We start from the raw sequence: 19,834 nt of genomic DNA, 5'->3' as shown, positions 1-19,834 counted from the left end.
TGTATCATCCTAGAGGGGTGAGATGGGGAGGGAGATGGGAGGGAGGTTCAAAAGGGAGGGGATATATGTACACCTATGGCTGATTCATGTTGAGGTTTGACAGAAAACAGGAAAATTCTGTAAAGCAATTATCCTTCAATAAAAAATAAATGTTAAAAAAAAAAAAAGAGGACGAGAAGCTGGAAAGCTAGGGCAGTGGTGAGGGTTGAGTGTCCAGAGGAAGAGTCCAGTGTGGACGCTGTGGCTTCCCTGGGCACCACCCAGATCTGAGATGCCTTCAGGCAATAGCTTATTTGTTTAAAACGTGCCCTGTTTTTACAAATGTCCATTTTGGATCTGAGAGCTTGGCAGGGTGGACCCTAACTGTAGACATACCATCAGAATCCTTCCCTGTAAATCTTGTATGTCACACGTGACTTGGTGATGGTCATTTTGAGGTGTTAGTGGGCCTGGGAGACTTCAGCCAGGGCCTTTGCCTGCACAAGGGGAATGCATGTCATGAAGGGCAGGGTGTGCGACGTCTGAATGCTCTCCTGTTCTGAAATTTTGCCACCTGCCAAGGCCCCTGTGGTCTCCTCCCACAAGATGTCAAAATTGATACAAACTCACTAATCAGTCATTCAGCTTCCTGTGGGCAGAGCAGGGCAGGGGCATTTGTGGGCTGAACTCATCTTCTGTTAACCACGTTTGACCTTTGAGAAAAGCTCTGGGTTCTTACAAGTGCTTTGTAAGCTAATTTTAGAAGAAAACCCTCGGGGAAGTTCCCTGGTGGCCTAGTGGTCAGGATTCTGGGCTTTTCATGGCTGTGGCCTGGGTTCAATACCTAGTCGGTGCAGCCAGAAAAAAGAATAAAATTACAAGAAGACCCAATTGGAAATCCAGGAACTGAAAGGTACTGTGAAATAAAATTCGTATTAAAAAAAAAAAGAAAACTCTTTTGTAAATTGGGGATTGCCCAAAGAGCAAACATATTTGCACATTCTGGTTAGGGAATGGGTGGAGGGTTGAAAGGTCAAAGAAGCAGATGTGTGACAGGTTTGCACACAATTCTGTGTTCCTTTTTTTTCACAGGCATGATATCTTCCCTGAGAACTTGATTTTTCCCCTGAATGCTGATAGCTGTGGTATGAATTCAGAGTTTGCCATCCACCCCGGTGCCCCTGTAACCACCCCAGGCCCCCAGTTGTGTACAAGCATGGGGCTGGTGCTCAGAGGATGGGTGCAGGTGGTGAGGAGCTGTTTGCAGCTGCCCACACCATCCATCAGAGAAGGCAGTGGCACCCTACTCCAGTACTCTTGCCTGGAAAATGCCATGGATGGAGGAGCCTGGTGGGCTACACAGTCCATGGGGTCGCACACAGTCGGACACGACTGAGCGACTTCACTTTTCACTTTTCACTTTCACGCACTGGAGAAAGAAATGGCAGCCCACTCCAGTGTTCTTGCCTGGAGAATCCCAGGGACGGGGGAGCCTGGTGGGCTGCTGTCTATGGGGTTGCATGGAGTCCGACACGACTGAAGCGACTTAGCAGCAGCAGCAGCAGCAACACCACCATCCATGGCCCCTGGCCTCAGGATCAGAGCAGCTTCGTACACCTTCCAGAACCCGGCACCTCTGACCTAGCTCTAGGTCAGAAGTAAGGCAAGGGTGGTGCTAGCTGTCAGAAATGGGGTTTGTTTTCCTGGGCAAGAAAATAGCTTCTTTTCCTTCCAGGCTCTCCTTTCCTCCTGGTTCTGCAACTAGGGCAGTTGCTCTAGCCCTCTGGTCGGCCTGTCCTTGGAGACCTCGCCAGTTCTGAGGATGTGGCAGACTGGCCAGGCCTCCCAAGCTGGCCATTGGGAGTGAAGCCTGGGGTTGATTCCATTTCCAGCTGGCCAGGCTTTGCTCCCAAGAGTTGCTTGCTGCTTTCACCGTGACCTGCTGAACTGGCCAGTAGAGCTAGACCACACGTGCATCCTCAGCTTGGTTTTCCCACTTTCGGGGTTTGACCTTGAGTGGACATTGGCCTTCCGAGCATCCCTGTGTTTCACGGGGGTGTGAGTCATGATAACGTCCAACCTGGCTTTGGGTTCTAGAGATATGGGAGATAGTAGTAACCTGGGGCCCTGAGACTTTCCCTCCACAGAGGCTGGAAGACCTCCAGAGATGGAATCATTCATTGGGCAACAACAGCAGTAATAATAGTAACTTTCATTTGAGAACTTTATATTTGAGATCATGCTTTTATTTACTTCGTTTGATTGTAATAACCACTCTGCAATGCAGGTTGAATTGTCTGAATGTGAAGTGAAGGCTCTGAGGGGTGGATGAACTCTTAACTGATGAAGGAGCCAGGTTTTGAGCCCAGCTGGTCTGACTTCAGTCCAGTGATGTTTTTCCTATGACATGTTTCCTCACAGGGAGCACAGGGACCGTATTTTTTCCTAAAGCAGTTAAAGTAATCACTTTACCAAACCCAATCATATGAAACATTCAATTTAATCATCACAGCGTGACTTTTAAATGAATAAAACAGTATCTCTTCCTTTTTTCCAGAGGCCAGCATTATAGAATGAAAGTGCACAAAACCATTATATAAGTCAGAAATCCTGACATCTGATATCTTTACATGAATTTTCTCATTTATAAAATAGAAATGGTAACATTTATTATTTCCCATGGCAGGGCTTTTTAGGTACATGTGAAGGTACTTGGAAAAGTGTACCATTATTTTTTAAACTTTTGAAGTCCCTTCACTCCAATTACAATTCCTTCATCAGCTTAGATGCTTTTTAGGATTTTAGGAGAACTAATATATTACACTTGCTCAGGAATACTTTTCACACTTACCTAAAATCTCTTGAATTCATAGATCTGGAAAGAGAGATTTGGGAGAACGTGCTCTCTTTCGGCAGAGTGAAATGAGCTGTTGTGTCAGGTCGTGGGTGAATGTCTGGGCCTTTTGGAGTCCAGTTTGCACGCCCGGGCTCTAAGTGGGCACCACTGAGTGAGAAGAGGTGTCTGGGGCTCAGTCTGCTTGCTCCATGTTGGGGCCCTGGCTGGCAGTTCCTGGGCTCAGAGACCAGAGCACAAACTGATGCAGCCAGTTAGCTATGTTCTTAGAAGCTTAAAAAAAAAAAAAATTGGCCTCTTCAAATTTTAAAATTGTGGAAGGATCTAGACAGGTTACAAAGGAGGAAGTAATAAAAAGACTGGGCAGTTCAACCTGAATAACCCTGCCCACTTGATAGGTGATCAGAGAAACTCAGGTTGAAAGCAGTTACCCTTTTTACTCTATCCAGCTGGAGAACATTTTTTCAAAACATTCAAGGTGAGCGTTGGTGAAGGTGAAGTGAGACAGACACTGGTGAGGAAGTGTACACTGGTACAGCTTTTCTGCAAAGATTTTGGGAGGTATGTTTGGGGGAGCCTTACGATTATTAACAACCTTAGAAACCTCCTGTTTCCAATTACAGGATGTTTTGTGGAAATAGGTCACAAAATGTTTATTTGTGGGAATATTATGGTGTTAATCATAATTGCAAAATACTATAAACAACTTAAATGTTCAAGAACAGGGAAATGGTTAATAAAGTATGGTGGAATATGGAATATAGTCGGCCATTTAAAGTTGTATTTTTGAGTAACATTTTAATGGTAAGAAACTTGTTAATGAGGATGAAAGTGGGATGCCAGCCTGCTTGCTTACACACATAATTTATAGGTAACTAGGAATAGATGTCTCTATATCTCAAGCTGGTAGTAATCATCTTTGGGCAGAGGAATTATTTTCTGTATACTTTATTTTCCAAAAATTTCTACAATATGAATATATCTCATTTTATAATCAGAGAAACAGTACTTGAAAATTCAGGGGATGGGAATGTCTTCATTAAATTCTTTTAAAATGTAAAATGAAATATTAAGGTATTAAACTATAAGGTATTACAAATAAGAGGTAAGTACCATTTCAGCAGATGAATGAATAAGTTAGGCAGATTGCCAATAGGTTATTGATTTTAAGAGAAAAAATGATAAACCACTGTGGGTAATATTCACATTTTTCTGGCAGTTATAAAGAAACCACTGATTGCCTAAAATAGCAGGTGCTGAATTGGGAGACCTTTAGAGGAGTTTAATTTAATCACTTAATTTTTGCATAATGACTATATTATAAAGTGAGGAAAGCTTAAAATTTCAGATAGAGAAATTTATTTCTGACTATCACAAAGTTTTGGTGTTTCTGGAAAAGATTTAATAACTGCTGGATATAAATATCTGATTGATTTACTTTGAAGAGTGCATATTGTTAATCAGCATTCTGAATTAAATGGGGGCTGTTCAGATGGATCGTTTTACTTAAGTTCTAAATACTTATGATCAGACTAATGTCAGAGAAAATGCAACATCTTGAATATGCTTATGAAACACTGAACTCCTGCATTTTATTTTACAGTGTAGCTCTCGCAATATATTACCACATCAAAAACAGGTATGTGGATTTTGTTTAATTTTGTGCTGAAAACATCACATTTTATCTGCAATGACATTTTTCCTATTGCGTTCTAGTTGCCTCAGCCTTTGAGTTTTGTATTCTTATCTCACTTTCATAGAATCTGTAAAGGTAACACAGTTTACCCACACCTCCCAGAGAAGTACTGAACTGCTTCTGAGTCAGAGGAAACCAAAGGAAGTCAGCAAAGGAGAACAGAGTTTCTTGACAGTATTCAGCCTCCTCTTGACTTTATTTTCTGTGTCATTCACTTAAACATTCTGTCTTTTATAAAATATTTTAACAAGTTTCTGTGCACAGCTTTCACATGAAAAAGAAGTTCATAGAAACAGTTTTGTTGTAAAGTTAGTCATAAACTCTTTTAAGGTGGTAGCAATCCTTTCTGATGGGAGTCTGGAGATAGTTCAGTTAATTTTAGAAGTGAATCATGGAAAAATCATATAAGAAGTTAGCTGTTCAGCCGAGCTCTCTTTCGTCTTTTTGCAGACAGTAAGTCATAGAGCAGAAACTGGTGTGTCCCATGGGGGTGCATGGCAGAGGCACATCTGCAGCTTCTGATAATCGCGAGCCTAACTGACATTGGAACGTTACTTGCTGTTACCAAAGCAGCAGTTTCCAAAGAAAATTTTTTAGGCAACACTCAAATGACATAAGTCAGGTGGAAGCAGAGCCGTCACTAGCGGGGTGTGGCCCCCCCAAGCCCAGCGCCCCCTCTGCCCGCGTTCATGGAGAGAGCCGCCCCTTTAAATGGGTCTGTGTGGGTACCGGCTGGTAACAGCCAGGTGCACTTTTCTACATGGCCGTGGCCCCCCAAGCCCAGCGCCCCCTCTGCCCGCGTTCATGGAGAGAGCCGCCCCTTTAAGTGGGTCTGTGTGGGTACCGGCTGGTAACAGCCAGGTGCACTTTTCTACATGGCCCCTGTTGTTTTTCAAAATTGAGTCGTGGGGCTTTCCTGATGGCTCACAGTGGTAAAGAATCCGCCTGCCAGTGCAGGAGACACAAGTTGGATCCCTGATTCAGGACGATTTCGAGTGCTGCAGCGCGGCTAAGCCCATGCACAACTACTGAGCCTGTGCCATGGAGCCCAGGAGCCACCACCGCTGAGCACACGTGCAGTAACTGCTGCCGGCCACGTGCCTAGAGCCTGTGCTCCGCAACGAGAAGCCTGCACAGCAACTAGAGAAAAGCCCATGCCTCAGCGAAGACCCAGCACGGCCAAAAATAAATACATACATTAAATTATTTTTTAAAAATACAGTCGTGAAGCCCCTCATTAGTGAAGTGGTTAAGCTGCATGCTGTGAGAATTTCAGACTAATCTCCAGGACACGCTGCGTGTTCATTCTCACCCTCAGACTTCTTTTGTGTTGACAACGTAGTGATAGTTTAAACAGATCCATCAAACTTTGCTCAGAAATAAGATGTTAAAGAAATTTAGATTTGGTGCATTTGAAAACTCAAGAAATGAAAATCTTTGATTTTTACTTTACTAAATGGGATTCATAACCTTTATTTTATGGACTATTCAAAAGTGATTAAGTAATGTCCCCAAGAAAAGCAAATTATAATTCATGAATAATCAATAGCATCTCTTAACAGTACTGCCTCTGTTTCTTGAAATAACAGTTGAATCAAAATACATTTTGTTTTCATTTTGACTGGCACTCTGCTACAGAAGGGAAACTCCGTTTTCTGTTACTTTCCTCCCCAGGGACCCAGATGGAAGGATGCTCTTGGATATTTTCGATGAAAACCTTCACCCTCTTTCGGTAACCCTCCCCTTGGGTCCCAGGGTATGGTCCAGTCATGTCTCTGTGGCTCCTGTGGGGCGGCTACTCATGGAGAATGTCTCCCTCCCCAGAAATCCGAAGTGCCACCAGATTATGACAAACACAACCCAGAGCAGAAGCAGATTTACCGGTTTGTTCGGACACTGTTCAGTGCTGCTCAGCTGACTGCAGAATGTGCCATCGTCACCCTGGTGAGTGCCCGCAGGATGACATGGCCATCGAGTGGGGTGCAGGTGGGAGTGTCCACTGCAGACCTGGGAACCCCAATGCCACCTCAGGGTTGTCTTTTATCCAGAATAGCAACTGAATCTCCCAAAAGAGAGCATGCGGTCTGTTCCGCAGTCCCACCTAAAGCCCCTTGTCAGATCACACTCAGAAGCAGGAAAGCTGAAACGACCCATGCAGGGTCCACAGTGCTGAGAAGGACCAGGGCCACCTCACTGATGTCCAGGTTTCTGGTGTTGGTTCCCTACGTCGCGAGGACTGCTGTAATTGCTGCCTTCTCCTCTGTGATTTTTGTGTAAATATGTGTCTGTAAGATGAGACATTCATCTTACATTCTGAGACATTCATGAGACATTCAGAGACAGCGTGGACATAATCTGCACATTGACTCAAGTTAAAAACCTATAACCTTCCTTAGATTCTTAAAACCTTAGGGATGGTTGATTTAGCTCCGATCTCATTGGGGAAGCAGCTTTGACAGCGGAGCCCGCTGTCACTGACCTTTCCCACTGTGCACCACTCAGATAAGAAACGGGCTTGCCAGTGCGTGGGCTGTCCCGTGGGCCCATGCAGTTCCCTGAGAAGAGACCCTGTGGTATGACGACGAGTGTAAGGACCATCCACATCTCCGCCACACTGAGAGCCCCTTGTTCTCAGCTCATGGCACAGTGACCGGTTTGCTTGTGAATTCCTCTCTTGTGGAACTTGCCCCCTGACAGGTGAACAGACATCCAGCAAGTCTTCCTCAGGTGATGTGGCCTGCTGATAAACCCTGAGGTCATGACTGAGAAGCATATTTATGGCTCAGCTTTGTTCCTCCAAAGGATGTCAAGTCCTCAAAAAACCCCCTCCAGGCAGCAGGGTTGACATTTTAATGAAGGGAGATTGTGACAAAGGGGGAGAAGAGGAAGAAAATCAGATAATGAGTACTTATTTGACGCCCTGAAGAAAGATTTATTGAAGCTCCTGTTTCAAGATGTGGTGGGGTTTTTTGCCTTCTGTTCTGAAGAAAATGGTGACCTGACTTTGCCCTGTAGCACCTTCCAGTTTGGATTTATCAGCGTGAAGAAGCTTTGTGTCCTGTGAAAGACATAGTTTCTGCAGAGACTTCTGTTGAGAACATGTAGTTTGTTCCCCTGTCTCCAAGCAGACGTGGGTGGTTAGTTTGTCTTGGGAGTGCTGTGGGAGTGGTGTGTGTCTGTCAGTTGTGGGAGCTGCTGAAATCCTCCCTTGTCCTGGGACATCAGCTGGCGGCTTAGCAGGAGATGAGCGTCTCTGGCTATAGCTGACAGGTGGGCAGCGTCAGGGGCCCTCACAACAGGCACAGCTCTGCAGACTGAGTCTCCGGGGTCTGCTTGGTTGGCCCAGGCAGCCAACTCTGTGTTGCGATCGAGCCCGGCGTGTGATGGTCCCACCCGTCATTCCAGGCTCACAACAACCCTTCACAGCAGGCCTGGGCTGGGGCTGGCGGGCTGCGTCCCTCTCTGCCTTTCTCCTGGGCCTTCCCTTGGTGGCCTGGCCCGTTGCCCAGAGGAGGCAGGGAGGACCACAGTTAGCTCTGCCCCGCTCCCCATGGGGAACCAGACCGCTGCCTGCCTGTGGGAGACGCTTCTAGAGCCTTCAGCCACTTGCTGCTGCGCGTGTCCAGGAGCACCAGGTATGCCAGCTCAGCTGGGTCCCCCCTGGCGGCCCTGAGGGCTGTCACTTGGCCCCAAAGTGCCTCTCGGAGGCCGGTGCTCTGGTGAAGAGGCCACTGTGGAATCTATCCATTCTGACCCCAGAGACCCCCCTTTTTAGGGCACATTAGTGGTTTCTACCGAGGTCAGAAGTGCTGTTCAGATAAAGTCCAGTGAGGAATCCAGCTACCTCAAATATTAGCAAATAGGAAGCGCTCGGGAGGCCCAGTCAGCTGAGCTGTGGGTGAGGGCCTACAGTGCACGGACCGGGGCTGCTCTGAGTGATGGACAGGGAAGCCCAGCATCCTCAGAAGTGTGGGTGGGGCTGCTCTGAGTGATGGACGGGGAAACCCAGCATCCTCAGAAGTGTGGGCGGGGCTGCTCTGAGTGATGGACAGGGAAGCCCAGCGTCCTCAGAAGTGTGGGCGGGGCTGCTCTGAGTGATGGACAGGGAAGCCCAGCATCCTCAGAAGTGTGGTCCCGTGCACCCTGGAGTCCGTGAGTGTGCACTTTCTCCCTGCCCCCCGGGGCTGCTCTGAGTGATGGACAGGGAAGCCCAGCATCCTCAGAAGTGTGGTCCCGTGCACCCTGGAGTCCGTGAGTGTGCACTTTCTCCCTGCCCCCCGGGGCTGCTCTGAGTGATGGACAGGGAAGCCCAGCATCCTCAGAAGTGTGGTCCCGTGCACCCCGGACTCCGTGACTGTGCACTTTCTCCCTCTCCTCCTCCCCCACGCCATGCCTTCGAACAGTTTTATTTTGTACAGTCACCTGAATGCTCTGTAAGCGGTCACTAACCTGTATTTTCTAGAGACTCTCAAGATGGTCCTTCTTAGGAAATTAAATCTGAAAATTTAATTGAGCAGCAGTGTCCTATTAGCAATGGTGTAGGGAATGGTGTTCAGAAAAAATCAATCGTATATTATTTTACTTGGCAGAAAATTAAAATAGCCAAGTGGGAGTTTACTAAAGAAATTACAGCTGATCCTTGAATATAGCTTTCTTGGCAAATTCTTCCAAATTGCATGCTATTATGTGGTGCTTTTATGAATTCCTTCTCCCCAAACATAACATCTGCTTCCCCTCGGTAATGGACTGTGTTATCATATCTAATTTCTCCAGGTCATCTTAGTGGAATATCAGATGTGGTAGATGGCTTGTTTTTTTCCAAACATTATTTTAAATGTTACCTAGTGTACCTATTAATATATATCTACTGTGGTTAAGTAAGAACAAAATTGAGTAACTTTTTTTTTTTTTTTTGAGTAACCTTTTTGTACTGAGTCAGTAAGAAGCTATTTCATTGGGGAGCTTGGAGAGGTTTACATAGCTCCTTTATATAAAGGAGTAGCGTCTTAGGGATCTGGTTGAAGAGTGTCCATAATGATTGCTTCAAAAAATCTGGAGTTAGATCCAGCCTCAGTTTTCTGCTCCTAGTACAGTTTTGTGGCACATTTAAAAAATTCTTTTCTTGGTGGAATAAGAAGAGTTAGTCATCAACCTTTGTAACATACATGTAGTCTGGGCTCCTGAGGTCGGTGTCTAATTAAATTTCCCCTCAGCCTGGCCTGGATCTCTCGCTGAAGGATTTCAGTTTTCACACAAAAATAATGATCTAAAACATTAGCTTACTCTTCCTGCTCCTTGAATGTAATAAATGCCATTAAAAACTAAAATCTGTACAATGGAAAAGATGACTGACCTCTGCTGAGTGACCCACGTTTCTTCACCAGTGGTTGTCACAGCCCAGTGCTGTTCTGTCCCTGAGGGACGTTGGAAGCGCCCCGAAGGTCCATAGAGCACGGTTGGCAGGCACGTGTCGTGACCCCAGAGGCCTCTCTGAAGGCCTCTCAGATGTTTAGTGCTGAGCACCGCAGAGGGGACTGGCTCTTCCCTGAGTGGTCTCCTCTGACCCCCCATTCCCCCCGCACCTGTCTCTAAATCCAGGGCCTGAGTTTCCCGCCTGCTTCTGACCGCGGCTCCTTCCTGAATGCCATTGCTGTGGTCATCTCATCCACTCAGGCCTCCCTAGACCTGCTCTCCTGTAGCCGCATTCCACATCCAGAGCGTCCTTCCTGCAGGGCCCTGTGTCCCTGAGGCCAGCACGTGGGGGCCGCTCCCTGAACCAGCAGCGTGCTGAGTGCTGGGCACATGGTGGGAGTGAGGCCTGGGCGTGGTCCTCAGGGGACTTGGCTTCCTCGGGGGAGAGACCGGAGGAGGGCAGCTGCCCTGCCTGGGGAGAGACGCAGCCAACGGTGGCAGGGCTGGGTCACTGGACCAGGGTGGGGCAGTAAGGTGGACATGATGGCTTCCCGTTTCATCACCTCTCAGGAAACTTAGGGCCTCTTGGCAGCTCATTGGGTATGGCTATTTTGTCTTTGTGATTATATTAATAATTTCTTTCTCATGATTTTTATTTTGTCTTTCATACTGTGCCCCTCATCCGGTCTGAGGAGTACTTGGTATCTGAGATCATCCATAAAAATCCTGCTTTTTAAGATGGAAAGAACTGACTTTTCATTAGTAAAGCACTGGAAGCAGAATGAAATGTTTTAAGCAAAAGAACCATCATCACTTGTCTGTTTACTGACTTAGCAGACAGCTGAGTGCCAGCCCTCATCTCAGAGGCAGAGAGCTCCTGTTTGAGTGGCAGAGGCAGACAAGGTGCTGGCCCTGGTCAGCTTCCCTGGGCTTCTCCACCTGGGCCCCCGTTCACAGACCACAGGCCGCACAGACTGGCTGCCGGGCTTGGGAGGGAGCCCTTGACCCTCCCTCTGTCTGTGGCTTAGGGCTGAAGGGTGCTGGTGTGGCCGTGTCTTCCAGGTGTACCTCGAACGGCTTCTCACATACGCAGAGATTGACATCTGTCCAGCCAACTGGAAGCGGATTGTTCTGGGGGCCATCCTGCTGGCCTCCAAGGTGTGGGATGACCAGGCGGTGTGGAACGTGGACTACTGCCAGATCCTGAAGGACATCACGGTGGAGGACATGTGAGTGTGGGCGGGGGCGCCCCCGTGTGGACGTGCACAGGGAGGAGTGAGTGACCATGGCTGTGCATCTATTGTGAGCTGGCTGAGCAAGGACACGGTTGCGGATAGGATTTACAAAAACCTGTGCGTCTTGTCCTGTGGGTCCAGATGGGTACTGGGACAAGCTTTCTGGCTTATGAATCTAGTCTCTGAAACCATGTTCCAGGGAACCTTCCTTTACCTTTCTGCTCCCCGTCTGCGGTGGGGTTCATCCCCACTCTGTACTCACTGCAGACTGACGACAGGCAGCAGACAGGCTAAAATGCTCCCTGCCTCTGTTCAGTTTCAGAAAGAAGATTATCACTGCTTTTTGACACGTGTTGCAAGTTCACTTGGCTTCACATGAACTTTCTGTCCCTCAGGGTCCTCCTGTGCTTCCCGGTTGGGCCACTCCTCTCTCAGGGCACCGTTCTGGGTTCACCTGCAGCCCGAGGCCTGGGGTCCCTGGGGCTGGATGTACAGGAAGTGGGGTCAGGACGAAAGGAGCTGCTTTGGAAACAATCAGGATGAACTTCTGCACTGCTGACCCAGTTCTTACTGACGTGTTTCTCACCTTGTTTGTCTGGTTTCCTCAAGCCGGACAGCCGCTTCTTGCTAGAGGAGGTTCCACTGTGTCCCAGACCCCATCCATGTCCTTGGACCCTACCTGCCCCTTCCTCCGGTTGCTGGCTGGCTGGGCATCCCCCCTCTTTTTGCTGCCCTGGGGACACTTGTTTATGTTCTTGCATCTTTTGCCACAGAGCCTTTTCCTACTACAGACCAGTAAGACTCTTTCCTGCACCTGTCATTCTTTATCCTTAAAAAGTAAGAAAAATATGAAGTCTTTGATAGCAAGAATTAGAAAATTAAAAAATTTTTTAAAGTCTTGATTTTATTTCAAGCTGAAAACAGTTATTAAGAGAATCGTCATACAGACCGTAAGTTGGTCCCTTCCACCTTTTGGCTGCTCTGAGTAACTCTGCTGTAAACGTGAACTCCAGTGTGCAAATTCCTCCCTGAGGCCCTACTCTCTGTTCTTTGGAGTCTGTGCCGAGGAGTGGGATTGCCCCTTAATAGCTGGTCTTTAAAGTGGGCTCATTTTTCTAGAAAAGTCGATAGGCCATGAGGTGATGAAAACAACTTTCTTTCATTGTAGAGCCCCATTCGAAAGTTGCTAAGTGGCATCAATCAACTGGGTTTCTTTACAGTGATGACCTAATGCAACAAATACTTCGGAAATGTTTTGGTTTATTCACTTGAATTTATTTATTATAAATTTTTACATCAGAACTATATACTGGTAATTAGGCTTCCCAGGTGGTGCTAATGGTAAAGAATCCACCTGCCAGTGCAGGAGACGAAAGAGACTCAGGTTCGATGTCCTGGGGAAGATTCCCTGGAGAAGGAAATGGCAACCCACTCTAGTATTCTTATCTGGAGAATCCCATAGACAAGGAGCCAGGCGGGCTAAAGTTGATGGGGATGCAGAGTCAGACACGACTGAGCAACTAAATGCACACACACACACACACACACACACACACCCCCTTGAGAGTAGCAAATCCATTAAGCCCATTCCCTCTGCATCACTTAGTTTTCTGATGATTTATCATGTAACAAGCTGTCAGGTATCCCTGGAGGAGGTACTGCTATTGTTTGGAAATTCAAATTTGGGGAATTATTTTTATTTTCTAAATATTGCCCTAGTTTGAAAACACAGCCATTCTAAAATCTTTATTTCCCCCACAACATAAACAGAAACATTAAAAAAATAAATATTCAGAAGGGCTGTTTTTCCCTTAAGGAACCTGGGGAAACTGCCGCCTTGTTAGAAACCAGATTCCTCTAGACTTTAATCCTGGTTATACCCTCAACAAAAGGCAGTGGTGTCTAGATACCATCTGGGGTGGGAATAGCTTCCTGGCTCTCTCACTGGTTTTTCTTCCTGGCATTGGAGAATGGGAGCTGCAGTGTCACCACTTGGCCACTAGGTGGCAGTGTGTCCACAGGCAGCTCCCAAGTCTTGTTAAGATCTTACCTGGATTCTTGTTATTTCACAGGATGATCTCCTAAGTCTGACTTAAAGCAGGCATAAATAAAAGTCATTAGAAGTGTAAATTTTGACATCACATATACATTTGGGGCTTAACTTCTTCCTCAAAGCTGCATGGAAGCAGCCCTTCTGATTAGATGAACTGAATTCGATGTCTTGATCTTTCCCTCCAAAGCTCTCAGGCCTTCGATAACAACTTGCTGAGGTTCCTCAGTTATCTTTTGCCTAGGAGCTGCTGTCAGGGAACCAGCCACTACCGCCTCCCAGACTTAGCTCAGCTGTCACTTCCAGGAAGCTTTCCCTGATCCCTCCACCCAGGCTACGCTTGGTCCACTCCATTCAATAATTAATAACTAATTATTGAGCACCACCTGTGTGTCAGGTGCTGTGCTGGGGCCAGGCTGCAGTCAGATGTCACGGTTTCTGTCTCGGAGGAGAGGAGGAGGGGAGACTGTGTTAAAGGACAGAAGTGAGTCCAGGGTGCTGCCCGGGGGGTGGCCTAGAACTGAGAATCTGGCCCAGGACCAGTGCTGACAGACAGACCTGTCCCTGAGGATGCTTTTCCCCCGGCAGTGACTACCAAGAGGTGGGCCTGCTATTGGGGGCGTTTTACAATGTGTTCCAGCCTTCATCAGCTATAAGGGGATTGGCTCCTTTATGGACCAGGCACTGTTATCCAGGAGGGAAGGCAGGAGGGAAGGCTCAGCAGCAGGAGCGTACTAGAGATGCATGTTCTTGGGCCCACCTAGACCTGTCAAATCAGATGGGTGGCCCAGCTGTGGGTCCTCACAGACCCTGCAGGTGATGGGTTAGGCTTAGGGTTTGGGGGGGTAGGTGGGTGCATGCTGAGACTGGTGGTCTCCTTCCTGCACTCCCATGGTCCTGAGGAAGCTGCTCATCGCTTCCCCACCCTTCCCTCCCCGCAAGGCGATCCTCTGGGTCTCGGAGGCCTGTCCTCTAGGCAGCCGTCCAGTCTCACTGGACTCTGTTTGACAGCTCCTAACTGTGTCTTCTGCCCCGTTTGAACTGATGGTTCATGTGGTGAGGTGAGGCCAGAGCCCGCTGCATGTGTATGTGTGTGCACACACACATGTGCTTGGTCTCAGTGTTGGGGTCACCCTGAAGCACTTCCTGGTGCTGATCATCCCAGTTAATCAGGCCTCATCCTCTGGGCACTGGGTCAGATGGGCTTGGCTTTTATCACCAGTTTGGTGGTGAGATGGCAACTCTGCGTCCAAGCGGGCCGCCAGTGAGATGGCTGTTCTCCCTGGAGGGTGCGGTCTTGTGGCCTCCGTGTCCGGCAGCCTGCCTGGGCTGTCCGCGGTGGGGACGGCGGCCGAGCTGTGCATTTCTGTCTTACTCTGCAGGAACGAGCTAGAGCGACAGTTCCTTGAATTGCTCCAGTTCAACATCAACGTTCCTTCCAGTGTTTATGCCAAGTATTATTTTGATCTTCGTTCTCTGGCGGAAGCCAACAACCTGAGCTTCCCCTTGGAGCCCCTGAGCAGGGAGAGGGCCCACAAGCTGGAGGTAAGAGGCACCAGCGTCCCGCGGGTACACTCCTGCGGCAGAGCTCTGTGCTCAGGCTCGTTCTGCCATTGCCGGTCATCATAAAATAAGGACCAGATGACCTGGATTGCATTGGTACAACCTCATACTTTTAATAACCTTCTCAGTACTGGTTTTTATTTAACGTGCATTGATTCTGTTTTTTAAATCAAATAAGTTTTTTAAAACCCGTTTTAAACCAGCATTCACTTTTATAAGGGAAAAGATACCAGATGACCCTATGATTGGCAATCCAGAAAGGTTTGAATCCGCTTTTTTCATTTTTTGAAGCTGTTTTCTCCACAGCCTTGTTGTTGGTCTTGACCTGGGTTTAGGGCCGTCGCTGTGAAGCTGTGTGACACTTGTGTCTTACGTATAGCTCGGCTTTGCACTTGCACCGGCCTCTTCCCATCCGACTTTGGCGGCTGCAGGTGTGGGGAGGAGAAGGCTCACAGGTCAGAGCCGTCTTCCAGGGGAGGTGCGGGGCCCTCAGCACCTTCACCCCGCACATCCTCAGTGTCGCGGATGGTGCTGGCCCACTGCAAGGATGGAGAGTGTGGGCAGGGTGCCGGCCCCGGGGCTGATCTGAGTGTCTCTCTCCTGCCCCTCAGGCCATCTCCCGCCTCTGCGAGGACAAGTACAAGGACCTGAGAAGACCCACGAGGAAGCGGTCAGCAAGTGCTGACAATCTGACTCTGCCCAGGTGGTCCCCGGCCATCATCTCCTAACCGTGGGCGTCCCTGCCGGAGGCCGTGCCACCCCTCAGTTTCTCCTTTAGTTCGAGAAAAGACAGACGTGGGGTGGTTTTGTTTTGTTTCCCCTCTCCTTTTCTTTTTAATTCATAGCTCCGCCAGGCTGCCTTGATGAGCGCCTCTGGGCTGCGCGCACGCGCAGCAGGGCTCCGAGGACGCGAAGTCGGTGCCATGGGATCCCGTCCACGCCTTCCCAGCCCCGGGTCAGCGCTTCCTTCGTGGAGGAAAAAGACTCTAACCCTGGAGGAGGCAGGGAAGGGACGGGAAGTCGCATAGAGGCAGGGAGCGGCTTGGCCTGGTTCCTAAGTCCCCGTCGGTCAGTAGCCGAACCAACCTGATAGGAGAGCCCGGCATAGGTGACAAAGTTGGATGCGCATTAAAGGCGCGCGCCGCGTTCACCACCCCACCCGGATCAGTATGTCCCGTTAAGACTTCTTGCATTCCTTCTTGCTGCTTCTCGGGGATTTGGGGGGGATTTTTGTTTGTTTTATTCTGTTTTGGTTTTGATCCCACAGAGCAGAGAATATAGTTTGTACCCACCATGGCACAGACATCCAAATAAATAGCACTGGCTGTTTCTCTGCACCACTCCTGCGAGCTGTCTTCTGAGCTTTCTTGCTCTCCAGGGGGGCACTTGTCCCGTGTCTGCGCACCTTTATCCTAGCCGGTTTTCTCCACAGTGGCGGAATCAGCTTGACTGTAGTGCTGAACCAGACGACTCCCTTCCCCCAGCTCCTCCCCCAGGAACATTCTAGATCACATGGGTGCTTGTGCCTTCTGATCCTGCGGTGGTCTCTCTCTCTGCCTGCCCCGAGGGGCAGCCCCTTCCTCGCCCGCCCACCCCACTCCTCTACTTCCACGTCCATTGTGCAAGCAATATTCCTCTCAACTTTTATATGTTTACTTCAAATCAAAGTTAGTCTATTTGTATAAAAATTTTTTAAAAATCTAAAATTAAAAAAAAAGGGGGTGGGGTGGGTATTCACATGGAAGATCACTGAAGGGCAAAATGTTCCTATTTACTGAGGTATTTTTCACAGAATGATTGAATAAAAAACAACTTGCATTTTCATTGTGGGTGCTTAGTGAAGTTATATGAAACTAAAGCTGTGAAGGTTTACATGTCATTAATTATGACCGTCCTTTTTCATTTCTGACTCTTCTTCATTTCCTTATGGGCCAAATGGAAAGCTTTTGTAGCAAGGAAAATTGAAGGGTTAATGACAGAACCTCACAGTTAAGTCTAAGAATCTGGGTCAGTGAAGCATACAGTGCTTTGGGGTTTGCATATTTTCTCGGGTCACAATGACAGAGGTTTCTAAGTTTTTCTTTGATCAGGTCTTTGAGGCAAATGGCAGTAGATAAATCTGTGTTTTACCACCCTCCTGTGTGAGCTTGGAAAACTCTGGAATCTTACGTTATTTGTCTTGTGCCCTGAACTCATACACCTGCTCCCCAGACATGCCTGCCCCTGAGGAGACATGCTTTGTTAGTGGGAGGGACTCAGAAACAGCCAAGCAGCCCAAGAACACAAAGGCCAGTGCTACTCAGATGGCCCTGAAGTTTGTAGCATGTGTAAACCCAACTGTGTGGGCCAGAAATACTGTTAGATTCTTTCTGGCTTAAACTTTCAAAAGCAAACAAGTGGAACATGAAAAGTTAATTATCTTTCCATTGTAACTGTGTATCAGTATACTCCATATGGGTTCCAAAATCAGCTGCTCTCTTCAAGTAAGATTTGGATTTAGAACATGAAATAGAGACCCCCCAAAAATGTAGAAAATAACATTTTATATTCCCTAAACTATATAGCTTAAAAAGGGACATATTTTCTTAGCTGACTATGAATACCTCTCAAATAAATTAGTTCCTCCCATGTAGAGTATCTTACTTTACCGATCCATTTCAGGAAAGAGGTTTTGCTGCCTTTCAAGCAGACATCTTATTTTTATCCCTTTCATTTGAATGAGAGATTTGAAAATTGAATTATGTAAATATTTCAATGCATCTGCTATTATTTTGTGGAGTTTATTAAACTACTTTAAAAAATTGTATAGTCTATTTATTGTATGTATGTGCATACAGTCTGCTGACTTAAAGTGGATTCCGTAAAGCCTGACTCGGTCTTGCTTAGACTATTGAATATTGTTTTAGCCTTGTGCACTGGATTCTACCTCTGTATAGGAAAATTTTCCATATTCCTGAGCATTGATCTGTATTAATTGGTTATGTTTCTTGCACTGAGGATTTTTAAAACTCTGTTGTAAGTGTAGATTTCAGTTTTGCTTTTGCAGAATGGATCCCTTGACATGAAGGTAATTTAGGTTGGGTTTATTTTTCTACATGATGAAGAAGACTTAAACATTACATTCTCTGGTTTGTTCTAAGTTTGCAAAAAAAAAAAAAAAAAAAGCCCAACAACACCCAGTACAGTACCTATTGATAAATCATCGTGATGTAATTTGTTTGCAAGGTGGTTCATGCCCTACAATTAAAGCCGGATTGCTATTTAGGAATACATTGTCTTAGTGTAGTTTTTGAACGGGCAGTTTTCATTAATGAAGGGTGAAGAAAACCACACAATTTATTGCCTTTAAGTTTAGATTTGACTTAAAGTCGTTTGGGAGAATAAGTATGCCAATGAATTTTCCCTTTTTGTTTTACGTTTTTTCTTTTAAACTGGGAGAGGCAAAAAAGTCGGATTTAAAACCAACTGGAGGGCAAGATGGGAGGTCCCGCTAAGATGCCAGACATTGCTGTGCCTTAAATGCACCCGCTGGGGCCGTCACCTGGCCCCTCTCCCGGGTGGCCCACCCACACCACCCCCCAAGCTCCTCCTCTTGGTCTTTGGCAAGACCATCTCCACCCTGGGCTTTCCTTTGGGTCTAGGGGTTTTGATGCTTGGCCGAGCTGCAGAGCAGAATTTGCTACGTAAGTGATTTTGATCCTTCCAGGCTACTTTTGGTAACCTCTCACCTGGGGCCATATTTTACAGCTTTGACATTTTTAAACAATAAGATACAATTCCTGGTTCATTGTAGGTACTTATTAAGTGTTAAATAAACACAGAGACCAAATAGTGCTTTGCCTTCCTGCTGCATTTTTTGAATATGACATTGAGATAGAATTGAACGGGTTTTGAGGATGCTGAGTGAACCAGTTCTTTTCTACATGATGAAAAGCAGTGGAGAGTATTATGGGTTCTGTAGGTGTTAAGTGATCCTCAGAAGGACTGGATCTTCTCCATCCGCTTTGACTTTACTAGAATTAGCATCTCAAGACTCCCAATGAGTGGACTGTGGCAACACGGGTCTCTTCTGAACCACAGGAGCCCTTCCCTGCCCTTACGAAAAAAGAGAAGTAGGGAACATACCTCAAGTAAAATGGGAACAGGGTACTGAAGGATTAATTTGGGACTCATATTTTAAGCTCTGCGAATTACAAGGAAGGCCCCGCACACAACTGTGTTCGGTTCATGACTGGAGCGTCCTGATCGCCAAGCCTTCCTAGCCCCACTGCACTGGAAACAGACCGTCCCGCCGGGCCAGCGGCGCCGTCCGCAGTAGGGAGGTGAGCAGGGGCCAGCGGCGCTGTCCGCAGTAGGGGGGTGAGCAGGGGCCAATGGCCCCGTCTGCAGCAGGGGAGTGAGCAGGGGCCAGCGGCCCCGTCCGCAGTAGGGAGGTGAGCAGGGGCTTGCGGCCACCAAGCTGCTGGACTCGGACTAGAGTGGGGTAGCGGCTTCCTTCCACTTCGGGTAGGTTTTCTCACTAAGTTTGCATGTCTGGAGCTGCTCAAGGTCAGTTGTGTCATTTTCCATTAGAAACGTTCATCTCTGATTTGAAAGGGTCATCGGAGGCCTTTGTCTGCATCACTGTGAGTCTGGGCCGTGGGTCAGACTGGGTGGTCCTGGTGCCCACAATGCCCATCGTAGGTCTTTGCAGCAAGAATTGTGGAGGAGCCTGTGTCCTTTAGGGACTCGGTCTGGGTAGAGAGCTTTATTTCCTTAAAGAGCTTTGTTTAAATAGAACACGGGATTAAAAAAAGAATGGCATTCCAGAACAACTGCCATTATGGGCAAAAATATTAAATGTAGCTAGAACTTAGGCATAACATTTATATTAACGTTATTCATTTATATTGTAACACAACTTTGGGTTTCAGTCTTAGCCCAGAGTTAACTTGCTTTGTGACCTTGGACAAGTTCCATCACCTCTCTGGATCACTCAGCAAACTTCACTGGCAAGAGACCGACTTCCTCGTGTTTTCTCCACCTGTCTTACTCTGTTTCTAAAC

General features: G+C 47.3%; 1 protein-coding gene across 2 annotated transcripts in view; it reads left to right on the top strand.

Annotated features, from left to right (window-relative positions):
• The window catches only part of CCNY (cyclin Y), a 109,960-nt gene extending 92,367 nt beyond the window's left edge, over positions 1 to 17,593 (top strand). For both annotated transcript variants that reach the window (XM_070380943.1, XM_070380944.1), the window contains exons 5-10: positions 4,437 to 4,472; positions 6,204 to 6,261; positions 6,354 to 6,473; positions 11,004 to 11,170; positions 14,609 to 14,771; positions 15,401 to 17,593. In XM_070380943.1, the coding sequence (XP_070237044.1) occupies positions 4,437 to 4,472; positions 6,204 to 6,261; positions 6,354 to 6,473; positions 11,004 to 11,170; positions 14,609 to 14,771; positions 15,401 to 15,517 (661 nt within the window). In that variant the 3' untranslated portion in view covers positions 15,518 to 17,593. The remainder of the gene's footprint in view (positions 1 to 4,436; positions 4,473 to 6,203; positions 6,262 to 6,353; positions 6,474 to 11,003; positions 11,171 to 14,608; positions 14,772 to 15,400) is intronic.
• The last annotated feature ends 2,241 nt before the right edge of the window (positions 17,594 to 19,834 follow it).

Source organism: Bos mutus, chromosome 13 (genome assembly GCF_027580195.1).
Source record: "Bos mutus isolate GX-2022 chromosome 13, NWIPB_WYAK_1.1, whole genome shotgun sequence".
NCBI classification, from domain to species: Eukaryota; Metazoa; Chordata; class Mammalia; order Artiodactyla; family Bovidae; genus Bos; species Bos mutus.
Note: the sequence above shows the minus strand (reverse complement) of the source record. Positions and strands in the feature narration are given on the sequence as shown.